At 40.8% G+C, this 15,420-nt stretch overlaps 2 protein-coding genes across 3 annotated transcripts; one reads left to right on the top strand and one right to left on the bottom strand.

The window, feature by feature from the left end:
• Positions 1 to 3,322: 3,322 nt before the first annotated feature.
• On the bottom strand, positions 3,323 to 9,079 carry TST (thiosulfate sulfurtransferase). Of its 2 annotated transcripts, none has more exons than XM_014057769.2 (3): positions 8,970 to 9,079; positions 7,092 to 8,027; positions 3,323 to 3,773 (listed from the first exon to the last, which is right to left on the bottom strand). In XM_014057769.2, exons 2-3 carry the CDS (start codon positions 7,684 to 7,686, stop codon positions 3,475 to 3,477), a joined length of 894 nt encoding a protein of 297 aa, XP_013913244.2. In that variant the 5' UTR covers positions 7,687 to 8,027; positions 8,970 to 9,079; the 3' UTR covers positions 3,323 to 3,474. The 2 variants fall into 2 exon arrangements, with proteins under 2 accessions (XP_013913244.2, XP_013913243.2); XM_014057768.2 differs by having other exon boundaries at positions 7,092 to 8,030.
• A 296-nt stretch (positions 9,080 to 9,375) lies between these two features.
• MPST (mercaptopyruvate sulfurtransferase) lies at positions 9,376 to 14,930 on the top strand. Its single transcript, XM_014057776.2, has 3 exons — positions 9,376 to 9,479; positions 11,539 to 12,184; positions 14,229 to 14,930. Exons 2-3 carry the CDS (start codon positions 11,590 to 11,592, stop codon positions 14,507 to 14,509), a joined length of 876 nt encoding a protein of 291 aa, XP_013913251.2. The 5' UTR covers positions 9,376 to 9,479; positions 11,539 to 11,589; the 3' UTR covers positions 14,510 to 14,930.
• The last annotated feature ends 490 nt before the right edge of the window (positions 14,931 to 15,420 follow it).

The following is a 15,420-nucleotide window of genomic DNA, read 5'->3' on the forward strand; positions in this document are numbered from 1 at the left end:
TTCATCTTCCTGATCACTGTCTCTGCAGAATGGTTTAGGTCCCAATGGACCGTCCAGTGGCAAAAGGATCAATGGCGGTCTCGGAGTATTGAGACCGCACGTTGAATTTGGTTAGACAGCATCATCACCAGATGGATTCGTAACTGGTTGACCAACCGCACTCAAGGTGTAGTCCTCAATGGAACTGTATCTACATGGAGGGAACTATGCAGTGAAGTACCCCAAGGCTCTGTTTTAGGCCCAGTGCTCTTCAACATCTTCATCAATGATTTGGATGAGGGAATAAATGGGGAACTCATCAAATTTGCAGATGACACCAAGCTGGCAGGAATAGCCAACACTCCAGAAGACAGGCTTAAGATACAGAAGGATCTTGACAAACTTGAACATTGGGCACTATCTAACAAAATGAAATTCAATGGTGAAAAGAGTAAGGCTCTACATTTAGGCAAGAAAAACGAAATGCACAGATACACTACCTTGCTCAATAGTAGTAACTATGAGAGGCATCTTGGAGTTCAAGTGGACAACCATTTAAATATGAGCCAGCAATGTGCAGCAGCTGCCAAAAAAGCCAACACAGTTCTAGGCTACCTAAACAGAGGGATAGAATCAAGTTCACATGAAGTGTTAATACCACTTTATAATGCCTTGGTAAGGCCACACTTGGAATACTGCATTCAGTTTTGGTCGCCACAATGCAAAAAAGATGTGGAGACTCTAGAAAGAGTGCAGAGAAGAGCAATAAACATGACTAGGGGACTGGAGACTAAAACATATGAAGAACAGTTGCAGAAACTGGGTATGTCTAGTTTAATGAAAAGAAGGACTAGGGGAGACATGATAGCAGTGTTCCAAGATCTCAGGGGTTGCCACAAAGAAGAGAGAGTCAAACTATTTTCCAAGGCACCTGAGGGTAGAACAAGAAGCAATGGGTGGAAACTAATCAAGGAGAAAAGCAACTTAGAACTGAGGACATTTCCTGACAGTTAGAACAATTAATCAGTGGAACAGCTTGCCTCCAGAAGTTGTGAATGCCCCAACACTGGAAGTCTTTAAGATGATGTTGGATAGCCATTTGTCTGAAACGGTATAGGGTTTCCTGCCTAGGCAGGGGGTTGGACTAGAAGACCTCCAAGGTCCCTTCCAACTCTGCTATTGTATTATTGTATTATTATTATTATATTTGGAACAGCATACCCCCAAGGTTCAGATAATTCCAATTATATTGGTCTTCCAAAGACCTTGAACCTTGGTTCTTTCCCGGTGCATTGTACCCAGATGTTGCATAAACCTCTCTAGCAATGATTTGGGACCATGAATGATTGTGGTTTGACCACAACTATACTATATTTCTCTTGTTTTCTTTTAAACAAGAAATAAGTTTTATTTGTAATTATTCTCTGTTTTAACATTCTATTGTAAGTATAAGAATGGAAGGCATATTAATAAATGAAAAATAACCAAATGACAGTGAGCAAAATTGGTACATGTAGTACAGCTTTATGCAAGGCAGGGGGCATAACTCCATTTTTTCTCTTCAGCAGGTCACTGAGATATGTTTGAATAGGAGGAAAAAGTGAATAGCTATCATACACACACACACACACACACACACACACACATTTAGTGTAAATGATGAAAAAATTGGAGGGAGAAGAAGAATTGGTGTATCTTGACAGAAAGTTTACTGTACATGGGGTAATGGATGGAGAACTTTTAAAATATGTAAATGCTGGTTGAAAGGGAGATATGGTATGTGGTTTGTTACAAGGGATTAATGTCTAAGGAAGCCCAAATGGTTGCAGATAAGAATCTGCATTTGCTGATTTTGTTACAGGGAAGTGAAAATTGGATATATGGCGGAGAAACTGATAGATCTCTTAATCTCACTTCCAAGATGAATGACAATATATTTGGATTTTATACAACTGAAATTTTCCTGGTGAGACAGGAAAAGGGAAGAGAAAACTATTTTAAAACTGATACACCGATATCTAATGCTGGCTATGTTATCACACTCATAGACCATAGGCCCAGTGAGGATGTCATGTAAACCAAGGAGACAATTGAGATTGTCAAATATAATAATTTTATAGCAAATTGAAGTGGAGCCAAGATCTATAAAGGATTGTATACAAGCACAGCTAACTAACTAGCATTTCAGCAGCCAGCCCTTCAAATCTTCCAGGGAGCTCCATAATAACAATGTCCTCATAATAATTCTTAATCCCCTTACACTACTATTGTTCATTAGACTTTTTCTAGTATATGTACTTTAGTATATGTACTTTCAAAACTCTTGTGTTTCATCAGGAACATGAAAAGAGCTATTTTGGTGGCAAAGAAGTCATTCCCAAATATTGAAAACTGAAGGAATGATGAATATATGGGAATAAAGGTGGCTTTGATTTATAAATAGGAAGATTCACATTATAACGTTTGATAGCTTGATACAGATTTTTTGAGTTGTATGTACACATGGTAGACTCATCAGTGAACTGGTTTTCCTTGGTTTTTGAAGATTAAATATAATTGATTACATTATAACAAGATACACACCTGGAGCCTGACCTCATCACAATTATTTAGTAGTAAAGCACAATGATTTCTAAAATAACAGATTCTGTGCCAGAGCGCATGGACAAGCAACCTTAACCTATAATGTGCAAAGCAACTTTGAAGATGTCTGCCTCAAAACTCCTGGGTATCATCTTTAAAGCCTAAATGACAGAGCCTAAAATACATCAAACATCATAATCTTCTGCCTGAACATGTCTCTCAGAAAAGGATTCTTCATACCTTACCACAATTAGAAATTCAGTGTGTGGATTCACAGGAAGCAACCTTCTTTGAAACAGTACCAAGGTTACTTGGAATTGGAATCCAATTTCATGAAATCTATTGGTCCTTTCTCTAATAATACTTCAGCTCATTAAAATGATTTGTTTCAGTGAGTTAATGGTCTTGAGTTTTATATGCAGTTTCTAAAACTATCAAAACATAACATTGTTATTCTACTTATGTCAACATTAAGATTCAAGTTAGTCTTTGTTTTTGTTTGCTTTCCACAATTTGACTAATATGAGTCATATAATGTGATTAATTCCTATCATTGACCACTATTATGATGTTAAATCGATAAACTAGGGACAGTAAGAATTCTAATCTACCTGTATTACATTTCAAGGGCAGCAGCAGGGTGCCGAACATAATGGAAACCCATGATATAAATATTAACACTTATAATAACAGTGGATAGTTTCTCTTCTGTTATTAGCTGTGGACAAGAAAAAAATGGACACAGAATTGAAAAAAGTACTTGACTTAAGATTCAATTTTATTTAATTACCAGTTTGCAAAAGCAAGCAGCAACCATGGATTAAAAATGATAAAATTATAAAAGAATAGGAATTTTCCTAGCTTTTCATTATGCTTAGCATTAAGAACTGTGCTTCACAGAAAATTGAGTTATTACGCCTTATGGCGATTCCATTCAGACATTTTATACTCAGATGGGGCACGACGAAACCACTCTGACCAGGATCCATCATAGATGGCCACATCTGGTTTACCACAGAGATATGCTCCCAAGGCAACATGGCAGGCTGTAATCCCCTTGCGGCATGTGGCAATCAATGGCTTTGAAAGATCTACTTTCTTCTCCTGGAACATACTCCTGATTTCTTCTTGGGGTTTCTCAAATCCTTCCTCAGTCAAAAAGTTGAAGAAAGGAATGTTTGTGGAACCTGGAATGTGACCTGGTTCTATCCCTGGAATAAGAGAAAGAGTAATCACTCAACCAAGTCATAAAAAGTACTTCCCTTAACTATTATGGTCACATTCAATTCAATTTTATTATAGCCCTAAGGCCAGATACAAACAAAATTATTGAATAAAAGAAGAATTACCTCCTTCTACATATATGTACACATGCATAAGAGAAGAACAATAAGCATAAAAGAGTTTAAAATAATGAAGAACATGGTTACTAAAATAAATGCAAGTAAAATAGTATTATAAGAAGTTATAATTCTAAGTAATGGTATGGCATATAAATGGTAGCACATAATTGGGGTACAAATGGTAGCGCAGAAGTGGGATTATCAAATAATTTGAAATTATCAATTATTTCTAATACAAATAGGTTGAATAAAAGGTAAGAGATAATGTTGGTTATATAGGTGATCATTAAATGTAAAATAAAACAGCTTTACAAACATCTGTTTCTACTAAATCACAACTCCAGAATTTACTGCATTTAAATATAGATCAAAATAATGTAGATTTTTGGAAAAGATGGATGTGAAGTCAAAATGATGGGAAAGGTAGAAGTAAAAACAAGAGGGCAATCAGCAACATAGCAGATGGATCAGATTATAACAGCAAGAGTATGCCATTGGAAGACACAGATGTTCTTGACACAGATGTTAAGTCAATCACTATAGATGTTAGTAATATGGTTGTTAAGTGAGTCTGGCTTCCCCACTGTTGCTTGTTAGAAGATCACAGTGACCCTGGGACACTGAAACCATCATAAATACAAGTCAGTTGCTAAGCATCTAAATTTTGATCCTATGACCATGGGGATGCTGCAAGAGTCATACATGCAAAAAATGGTCATAAGTCTTTTTTTTCAGTACTGTTGTAACTTCGAGTGGCCACTAAATGAACCGTTGTGACCCCAGGACTACCTGTAGTGAGAAGTATTTGTGTACATACTTTTAGGCAGCTCTCTCTATTTTAATGATCTGAATGCTATGGGAAAGAAAGTATTATGTTCAATTAACAAATATGGGCATCTTACACCCTCTCTACATTCATTGTAAGAATGGACATAAGGGAAAATAATACTTTTCCAATAATTTGAGATGCAGGAAATAAAAAAGATTATGCAATGGAATAGTTAGCTATGGCTCTTCTAAGCTGAAAACTTTCTACAAACAGTTTTAAAACTTCCTTCGGCTATTGTGTTCTTTCTGTTGGATCTTCTATGAATACAGTTAAACTAGTTCGCTCAGATAAGTGCTATGTAAGACTTATTGCATACTTAACTACTTCACCAGACCTCTCAAGGACAATTCCTGCCTAGCAACTATATCTTATTGCACTCCTATCAGGAAGCTGAATACACAATCCTCTCAGAGCTATTTTATAGAATGAGGTGAAATTCCTTTCTGCCAGTTTTATGCTAATGCATTCCTGGAGGTTCAGTGTCTGCCACTCGTCTTGCCCTAGAAACCAGCGCTGCCAGACTGAGGTTCCCTGGGGAAATCTCCAACTAGAAACAACATTGTGAAGGTTGTCATATTAGACGTCAGGTTTGCTTCAGCCCAACCATTCCATAATGATTCTGTGACTTAGAGGCCAGTTGCTTTCCGAAGAAACTTTGGATCTAGCTTACATTATGGAGATTGGTCTAATTGTGCAATGTTTGCAAAATTATCTTGTGTCTATATCACAGTGTTCTAATATTTGGTGTATCCTTCCCAAACTCTGTTTGTCTGGACCCTCATAATGTCTATATTTAGGGATCTAGCCACTCATTTTCCTTATCTAGTTTTTACTTAACCATAAGTGCTTACAAGTCCCTTGATCCTAAATATGAATCCTAAATGAAATAAGGATAACCGAACAATAATACTGAAATAAGACACGGAAGCAGTGGTGGGATTCAAATCACTTAACAACCAGTTTTCTGCCCTAACGATTTCTTTCAACAGCCAGTTTACCAAACTGCTCAGAAACTTAATAACCGGTTCTACCGAAGTGGTGCAAACTGGCTGAATCCCACCACTGCACAGAAGCTATTAAGATGTAGTACAATTTACACTCCACCCCATTTTTTTTTTTTTTACAGAAAAATACTTATTGGAAAAACAGTCCAACAGATGAAAAGCAATCAATCGGTGACATTTTTATGCTGACAGATCCTGGGCTTGCTGGGTGTGGCGACCTGGAAAATCATTAACTTGGAATGGATCGATCGATCGATCAATCAATCAATCAGGGTTTGCTCCAGAAGGCTGTAATTCTTCTCTGACACATGTACATGTGCATATCTTTCATCATTTTCATGGCTGTGGTTCCTGCCCTTTGTCCGGGGGCTCAAAGGTTTTAGCTCAACATTATTGAGATGGGGAAGACTGTATAATAAAGTGAAAAATGTCTTGGGTGTTTTGTGTAATTATTGGGAAGACTGATTTTTAGGCAAAGACAAGTCAGATAGACTCCATTTACTCTAAAAAAATAACATTTTGGAAACAGCAACAAACATACCAAGTTAGAATAGAATAACAGAGTTGGAAGGGATCTTGGAGGTCTTCTAGTCCAACCCCCTGCCTAGGCAGGAAACCCTATACCACTTCAGACAAATGGTTATCCAACATGTTCTTAAAAATGTCCAGTGTTGGAGCATTCACAACTTCTGGAGGCAAGTTGTTCCACTGATTAATTGTTCTAACTGATAGGAAAATTCTCTTTAGTTCTAAGTTGCTTCTCTCCTTGATTAGTTTCCACCCATTGCTTCTTGTTCTACCCTCAGGTGCTTTGGAGAATAATTTGACTCCCTCTTCTTTGTGGCAGCCCCTGAGATAACCCCTGAGTTACCGGAGATCTATTTTGAACAGGGTCCTCAGTTTCTGGGGCAGAGTGTCTGGAATATTGGAATACCCACAAGGGTTGATAGCAGATCCTACCAGTATGGAATCCCAAACAAACAAACATAAATGGATCCTCTGTGTGTGTGTGTTAGGGTGTGCCTGTGTATATTTCTTACCACATGAAAAAAAGGGAAAGGCCAGGAAAATAATAAAAGTTCTCCCAATGGATGAATTCTTAGATCCCCTTATTTGTCTACTCAGGAATAGTTTACTTACATGTACCAGTTTTGGAGACCTATGGATTTCCTCTTAGGCACAGTAATATCAAACTGTTATGAAAGTGTATTTAGAAAGTGTTCCACTATGTTTAGTGGAGGTTGCTCACAAATAAGCAAACTTAAAGTATGCAAGAGGGATATAAAGACTGAAATATCATTAGCAGGTAAAGACTATGGAAAGTGGGCCAGTAATCTCAGGGTGCACTCCTACCTGTCTTTCCTGGCTCAGGTTCTGTTCCTCGGAATCGCCCTTCAGATCTGGCATCCACTACCTGGAACCGCTTGGATCCCATGTTCTCCACCATCTCTTCATAGGTCTTCAGGAGAGATGTGTTAAGACTGGCTTTAAAGACAGATGGCTCTGGCCGGGTGATCTCTGATGTTACTGGGTGACCTTCCTTCAGCCAGTTTTTAAATCCACCATTCAGCACTGAAACCGTTCGATGCCCAAAGACTCGGAACATCCACCATGCGCGTGGTGCGTAGAAGGTGCCCAGGTTGTCTCCATCATACACAACGACATGTGTATCATTCCCAATGCCCAAGTGGCCAACGTAATCGGCAAAATGTTTCTCACTGGGCAGCATAAGCTCATAAGGCGATGATTTGTCTTTGCATTCTTCAATATCAAAAAAAGAGGCTCCAGGCACGTGTTTTTCTTGGAATTCTTTCTGGGCATTTCTTGTTCCAGGTTCATACCAGGAAGCATCCAGCACCCGCAACCCAGGGCCAATCTTTTTGGCTCGGACAGCTTCTGCTAGCCATTTGGTGGAGACCAAACCTCTGTATAAAGCTTGTTGCACCATGTTAAGGAAAGCTTTCTTGATGGGTGAACTCAAAAGTGGAGAATGGTGTGTGCAGAAAAGGGAGGAACTCTGTCCAGGCTCCGATGTCTTGTTCCCTACCAATCAACTAAGAAAGCGTGGAGAAAGAAGCCCTGGCCAATTACATTCCTATTCAAGTCTGGACTTAGGACTGGCACAGGGATATCCACAGTCAGCTGCAAAATCACTCCCTCCCTCTAGTTACTTCTAGACGAGAAACTGAAGTAATTGTTTAGAGAAAACTTCCAGGGCTTTTTGTAAGAATATGCCTCCCGTTCTTGCACAAGAACTAGAAGGTCAATAGATCAGCCAGCTTTCCGGGTCTGCTGTATGAAAAAGAAATGCATTAGTGTTCACAGTCAGTGACGGTGCAAAAGTAAACTGGCTCGGTTAGAAGTGGGGCAAAGGGCAGATCTGAAAGAGGAAACCAGCACTGAGACACTCAGTAAGGTCAAGAATATGGGGTCCCAAAGAGCAAAGTGTAGAAAAGGAAACACTGTAAGAGAAGCTGGTATACTGACCCCAAACATCCAGCTACTGTTTCCTAATATAGCCAGCTTTGCAAGTGCAGCAAGGTGATTACATTGAAATGGTACATATAGCAAACCTGCATTACATGCACATTTTTCAACAGTTTGTTTGGTTAAGAGGGACCCAAAAGTTAAGAGGAACAGTTAGCAAGAGACTGCTGAGTCCTAAACTTTGCAAGTTCTGAAATAAAAGCTCGAATTCCCCTATCCTGAACATGCTCAGGAGGAGGTAGCCAAAGTAGTGGTCTTTAATTTTAAAGACAAATGAGAGACAAATTCTACAGGTTTGTGGGAATACAGCAGCCTGCAATGATCTGGAGTTGGTATGGGTTGAATCACAATTCATATTGTGTGGAATTGTAACAACACTCTTTTGGAGAAGAGATACACCTTGGATAAAAGGTGTTTGGTTGGAAGATACACCTTGGATAAAAGGTGCGTTGGAAGGAGTGTGTGTGTGTGAGTGAGTGAGTGAGTGTGTGTGTGTGTGTGTGATTAAATGATTCACTCGAGGTCGTGAGAGAAGTCCCTGCAGAATGAAATTCTAAAGCAAGTAATAAGTATGAAAGTAATTAGTGTCAAGATGATCTCGCCCCGTCCATAGTTGTCTGCAACATCCCTTCTCCAGATTCTTCCTCCTCCTGAGAGAGCAAAGGACTAAAGAGTTTATCGCAACCGGGTCCAATGCACCGTTTGGCTTTCCAAACATCATTGCTGGCGGAGAAGACAACCCACCTTCCGTAACGCCCGTTCTCTAGGAAGCTCAGGCAAGGCGTCCGCTGGAAAACGTTCGAAGAAACGCGCCTCGCCTCTGAGTCACCCTTGGGGAAACAAAATGCTTCTCTACTCCGCCTTCGCAGTCTCCGCAATCGGCTATACCAGGAAGTGGCTGGTAAGAGGGGGGGAGCAAATCAAATATTTATTTTCTCTCCAAAAATGAGCGGACCATGGGGCGAGTGGTCAGTCAGATGTCGCGAGAATGAAAAAAGAAAGTCGTGAGCGATTCCAGTTAGGTGAGGGGCCGATCTCCAGGGGCAGGTTAATGGGTTTTCTGCTAATTTTCTCCCCCCTTTTTTGCCCCAGTTGGTTCGCCCCGACAAGCCTTCCTTTCACTGGATATCAAAGTGGGAGGTGGTCCTTTTCTCCGCCCTGGAGGTAGAACAAGGAAGGGGGAAATAAGCTGGTGGGCGAGAGGCGGCTTGGGCGCAACGCTTTGAAGGTTCAGCAGCCAACGAGCCACCCGAGGTAAGAGAAGAGAAGAGGAGGAGGGAGAGAGGTGGAGGTAGATTGGTCTTGTTGAAGGTTTAAAGGAAAAAGCATGAGATGAAAACTCGCCCATGCCATGTGCCCAGGAGGTCACTAACCCCGCTAGTTCTCCTCTGGTGGCTTCAGCATTTACCTAGGGGTTGCTCTCCTCCCTTGCAACCCTGGAAACCTTTGAGCGTTGGGTTATAACTCTCAAATCCTTCCTGGCAGGGATGAGGTCTAACACGCTCTTCTCTATATAGGTTGGCTGAGGAGGATGGGAGCTGCGCTGCAACACCTGTTGGGGTTGCCAGAGTGGGTCGGCTCACTAGAACTGTCTTTCTTGGAGAAGGAAATACATTGTTTATTATACTCTAGTTGGGTGCTTGGTGCAGTGTTTCGACTGCCTTCCTTCAACTGGGGAATTGGTGTTTTGGAGGCTTTGGTGTTTTTGTGGATGGAGAACTCTTGGGGGAAGAGAGATAGAATCTCACCCTCTCGCGTCTTTTTTCCTGTTCCTGACAAAGAAACTAGGTAATTTAGCAAATAGTGAAACCCACTGATATGAACATATGTGTAAAATGGGAGTGCCTCTGAATATTTGCACGGCATCTTCCTGCTTAGCTTTAACAAAGAGACTCCAGTTCTGTAAAGCTGCAGACGTGATCAAAAGTAAACTTTATTTTCAGGCAGACTCTTAGCCAGGGCTTGTTTAGAGAAATCTCTGTTTGGCTGCTTAATCAAGCAACAGGTATTAAAAACAAACAAACTTCTTTTTAAACTACAAGAACTTACAAAGAAAATGATAGAAGACGTACACTATCTTTTTCCCCCCTCCCTGTGCATGGGATGAGAATTATTTTTTATTTCACCTGCGAACTCCATATTTCCATATCAGGGTTCAAGAAAGATTGTATTAAAAAGCAATTAAATGCAACATAACCCTATAAACGGCATTTAATCACGACAAAATAAAAATGACAGTATGAGGCGCATTTTTTAAAAAAGAATAGATTAAAAAGAAGATAAATAACAAATGTGGTGTCAATCCTGAGAAAGCCCAGCCTACTCAGCTGCTGATATAGAAGTAATGACTTAGATCATCATGGAGAATGTGCAAGGACTTGATCTCACTTCAAAGTCTATCTTTGTTTTTGTAAACCCTGACTACTCTTGCTTTTTTCTTATTTGCTATTGAACATAGACTTCATGGATGTTTTGCACTAGGTGAAGAAGAGAACTTGGGCATTACTGTGATGAAAGGATGGCTTTTAAATACAATCCTATGCCAATCTAAATAGCCTTTTCAGAGATGAGTCACAAAACCAGAGAAAGTCAAGCATCTGTATGGGCCCTTTTTATTTTGCTTAGATTATTTAATTGTTTCACCCATGGAGAGGTGGACTATTGAAGATTCTTGGAGCTTTTCCCAAAAGAATGGCTATTCTATTCGAGTTCATTTTTATTATAGGCAGAAATACCGTATTTTTCGGAGTATAAGATGCACCACGGTTTTGAAGAGGCAAATTTTTTTTAAAGTAGGTAGGTAGATAAAGGGATAGAGAGGGAGAGAAAGAAAAAGAGAGACTAGGTAGGAAGGGGGAGAGAGAGAGAGAGTAGTTAGGTAGATACACACAAACATGCACACATGCACACACACGGACGTGCGCGCGCGCGCACACACACACACACGCACACACACTTCATCTCAAGGGAGCAAGAGGACTTAGAACCTAAGCATCTATGGTTTTCTATAATGGCCTCCCCAAATGCCTACTTCAGATTACAACAGTTCTGAGATACCACAATGGGGGTGAGGCTTTTTCCAGAATAGATGGAGATTTGACAGTAGATTTCCATCCTCCTGGCAATTTTTTTCCTTCAAAGAACAAAGCAATATTGTATTGTTTATAACAGGAACATTACATCTTAACTTAGCCACAGAATTGGCTGAACTTGCTGTTTCGTTCAGTTATAACTAACTACCTGTTATAGTTATAATGTTCTTTTCTCTTGTGAGGATGATCCTAATTTGCTGTATTGTCTTCTTTCACCTCAGAGCCAGCGGAAATCCCAAGTGACATCCAAACTCAAACAGGCTGTGAGTGCCATGTCTCAGCAGCTTCTCTACCGGGCATTGGTGACTGCTAAATGGGTGTCAGAAGTTATCAAGACTCCTCAAACTGGATCGTCTGTGAAGCTCTTGGATGCCTCTTGGTACCTCCCCAAAATGAAACGTAATCCCCAGAGAGAGTTTGAAGATCGCCATATTCCAGGAGCCGCTTTCTTCGACATTGATCATTGCAGTGACCGCACATCACCTTATGATCATATGCTTCCCAGTGCAACAGATTTTGCAGAGTACGTGGGCAAACTAGGAGTCAGCAATGATTGTCATGTTGTGGTGTATGATGCAAGTGACCAGGGCCTGTTCTCAGCTCCCCGGGTCTGGTGGATGTTCCGAGCTTTTGGCCATGAAGCGGTTTCTCTTCTAAATGGTGGGCTGAAGAACTGGATGAAAGAGGGGTATCCTGTCACCTCTGGAAAGAGTCATCCTGCTCCTGCTGAATTTCACGCTTCTCTGGATAAATCAATGGTGAAGACCTATGAGCAGGTGAAGGAGAACATTGACTCACGCCAGTTCCAGGTAGTAGATGCACGATCTGCTGGAAGGTACGCTGGGACAGAACCAGAGCCCCGAGAAGGTAATGATTTCTTTAAATTTGGAGCATCGATGTGATGGAATGTAGTCTAGACTAAATGCAGGGGTCTCCAACCTTGGCAACTTTAAGACTTGTGGACTTTAACTTCCAGAATTCCTCAGCCAGCTTTGCTGAGGAGTTGAAGTCCACAAATCTTAAAGTTGCCAAGGTTGGAGAGCCCTGGTCTAGAGTCCCAGGAGGAAGGGTTCCAGAGGAGCAAGAGGCAGTGAAGTTTATATAGTTTGGATAGTTTGAAGAAATAGAGGCTTAAGACAATTCCTTCCTTGACGTCTTCAGAGTACATCTTTATTGGTACAAATAGCTTCCTTTAGTTGAGCAAGATTTCTGTCTGTATTTGTAGAACAATGAAGGAGATTGCTTTGGATTAACTCAGTGTGCTTTTTTTGATTTTGGAGCCTAATAAGAATTGTTGGGCTGGTTTAGCTCTGAGATTAAAACCTCTAATTTTAAAACATCATGTTAAAAAAAGAGAAGTTGCAAATTATCAGCACTTCAAGATAGAAGAAATTGGGAAACCAATGACAAGTAGGTCAATACTGCTTTTACTGTCAAGCTATAGTAACAGAATCTTGCAAGTCTGATTATGCTTCCCCCCACTTCCCTCCCTTATCTATGGGTGAACTAGGGAGGGGCTTGTCTGTAGTGTTCACTCATTTCAGTTTTTGCCTGGATTCAGGCTCCCTTTCATCTGACTGTTAACTTGGTAGCAGATCTTTCTGCTGTCTTTCTAGGCCATTTCCTCTGACCTCTCCACAAGTCAAGAGGAGATGTCTATATACCAGTACTTCCTCCTAATAAGGTTGTTATTGAAAGGAGAGGGTGGGGCATTACAGGGGTGGGCTTCAAACATTTTAACAAGGGGTTCTCTGCCTGATTGCTGGGTGGACTTGGCCATGGTGGACGTGGCCCAGTCGGCCTCCTGCACCATTGGGGGGGGTGGTGGTTTGCTTTCCCTGGGCTCTGGAGGCTTTCCTCGAGCCTCTGGGAGGCCGAAAATGGCTGTGCCAGACTCCAGAGCCCCTCTGGTGGGCCTTCCCGAACTTCTGGTAGGCCTGTTTTTCGCCCACCCTGAGCCTCCATGTGCACCCTGCACTTACCTGCATTCAAAACGGACCGCGTGGGGATTCCTGGGAGGGGAGGGGCTGGGTGGGGGTTCTCCAAACTGCACAGAATCTTAGCTAGAGGTTCTCTCAAACCCCTGCGAACCCCCAGCAGCCCACCAGATGGCAGTAATTTATACATTACTACTTTGTATAATAAAATGTGTATGGGATTAACAGAACAGGCAAACGTTGGGCTGTCATTATTCCTAATAGCATACTAACCGCATTTGATTTTCATCTTTGCTGCATCTTTCACTTCTTGCAGAAGAAAGATGAAGTAGAAGGTGATAGGACTCCCAAAAATTGTCAAAAGCCACCCCAGATTGCAGAAGGTATAGCCTGGCTTCTGATTTTTACAACTTTATTAAGTGTCCTTCCTCAATTGGGGAAGATGTGGATCAAATAGGTTTTTTTTCTGCACACTATAGCAGGGATCTCCCACCTTGGCAATTTTAACCCTGGAGGACTTCAACTCCTAGAATTCCTCAGCCAGCGCTGGCTGGGTAATTCTGGGAGTTGAAGTCCTCCAGGCTTAAAATTGCCAAGGTGGGAGACCCCTGCACTAGAGAAGTGGGAACAGTCATTCCTCATGTTCTCCAGCAGATGGGTGATATCAGTTAATCTCACTTTATATTCTGGCTTATTGGGGCAAATGGGAAAGGAGGGGGGATTCATTCTTTACCATTAGTATAAAACAGTATTTTTCAAAAGGACAAATTTCGGATACTGTACATGGACTTCAGCTCCCAGAATTTCCCAGCAATTATGCCTACTTAGAAACAGTGCCATGTATAGGATTTCAAGGCTTACTACATACGGAATGCATGTGTGTGTGTGCACATTATTTCTAAATTGTACTGCTCATTTTGCAATTTTGTTGAATGAATTTTAATAGTAATTCATTTTTTTCAAACTTTCTCCAGGAATCGAACCTGGTCACATGCCTGGCTCTATGAACATTCCTTTCACAGAATTCCTCACTGAGGCAGGCTTGGAGAAAAGCTCAGAAACTATCCAAAGCTTGTTTCAGGAGAAGAAAGTAGACCTCTCCAAACCTCTTGTGGCTACTTGTGGCTCAGGAGTCACCGCTTGTCACGTGGCATTAGGAGCATATCTGTGTGGGAAGCCAGATGTGGCCATTTATGATGGGGCTTGGGTAGAGTGGTTCATGCGCGCACAGCCTGAAGATATCATCTCAGGATGAGGAAGAACCTCTGAAGCACTTAGCCTTCTGCTAAGACAGAAACAGTAGAGAAGGGGATGTCCTTCCAGATGTTCTACCTGTGGAGTGAAATGTTTTGATAATGAACTGGGGGAGTTTGCCATTCTTTTACTTGTCTCCATTGCCATGTATAGATAATGTCCATTATTCATAGCAAAGAAAAAGCACGAATTATGAGAAGATCATATTAGAGGTCCAGGTAGAACACCAGAACTCTGGAGATTTACAACCACAAAAAAAGGACTTTGCTTTTTAAGAGGATTAATTTTGCACTGTAACTATGGCAAATTGTGTCATGCTTCTGGCTATTTAGTATTGATTGTTCCTCCACTGAGTCCTGTAATTTGGTTTCTATTCATTTTTATGAAAATGCCACAATACAAACATTTTTAAATCAAAAGCATTTTAGTGTTCCCAACAGTTCATTGCTTTATTTTGTGTTCTCATCCTGAAGTGGGTCAGATTCTAAAAACTTCTGTCCATGCCAGTTTGTGTAGTGAACTGCAGTTTGAATTCAGCTAGTTCTAATCTAGACTATACCAAATAGAAAATGTTTGTTCAGATACCTAGTTCCCTTAGCCATTCTTCATAGGATTTAGTCGCCAGACTCCTTATAATCTTTGATATTATCTATTCGCCATTTTTTATCTCATCCCATAAAAGCTTTACATCATCAGGAACCAATATCTGAAGGAATACGATGACATATCCTGACGTACCCCACCACAAATCAAATTCTTTAGCTCTTTTCTCTTTCTTCCAAATCTCCACTCTAACAAAAGCATAATCTCACTCTCTGTAATCCAACCTCACAGAAGTTAAAACATCATTTTATTGGCTCCAGAAAATTCCACCCCAATAACCCTAATTTTGCCCCACTTTCAGCTCCATTA

The sequence above is a fragment of the Thamnophis sirtalis genome, unplaced genomic scaffold (genome assembly GCF_051295495.1).
Source record: "Thamnophis sirtalis isolate CommonGarterSnake01/CBP01778 unplaced genomic scaffold, rThaSir2_p1.2 scaffold_9, whole genome shotgun sequence".
Lineage (NCBI taxonomy): Eukaryota > Metazoa > Chordata > Lepidosauria > Squamata > Natricidae > Thamnophis > Thamnophis sirtalis.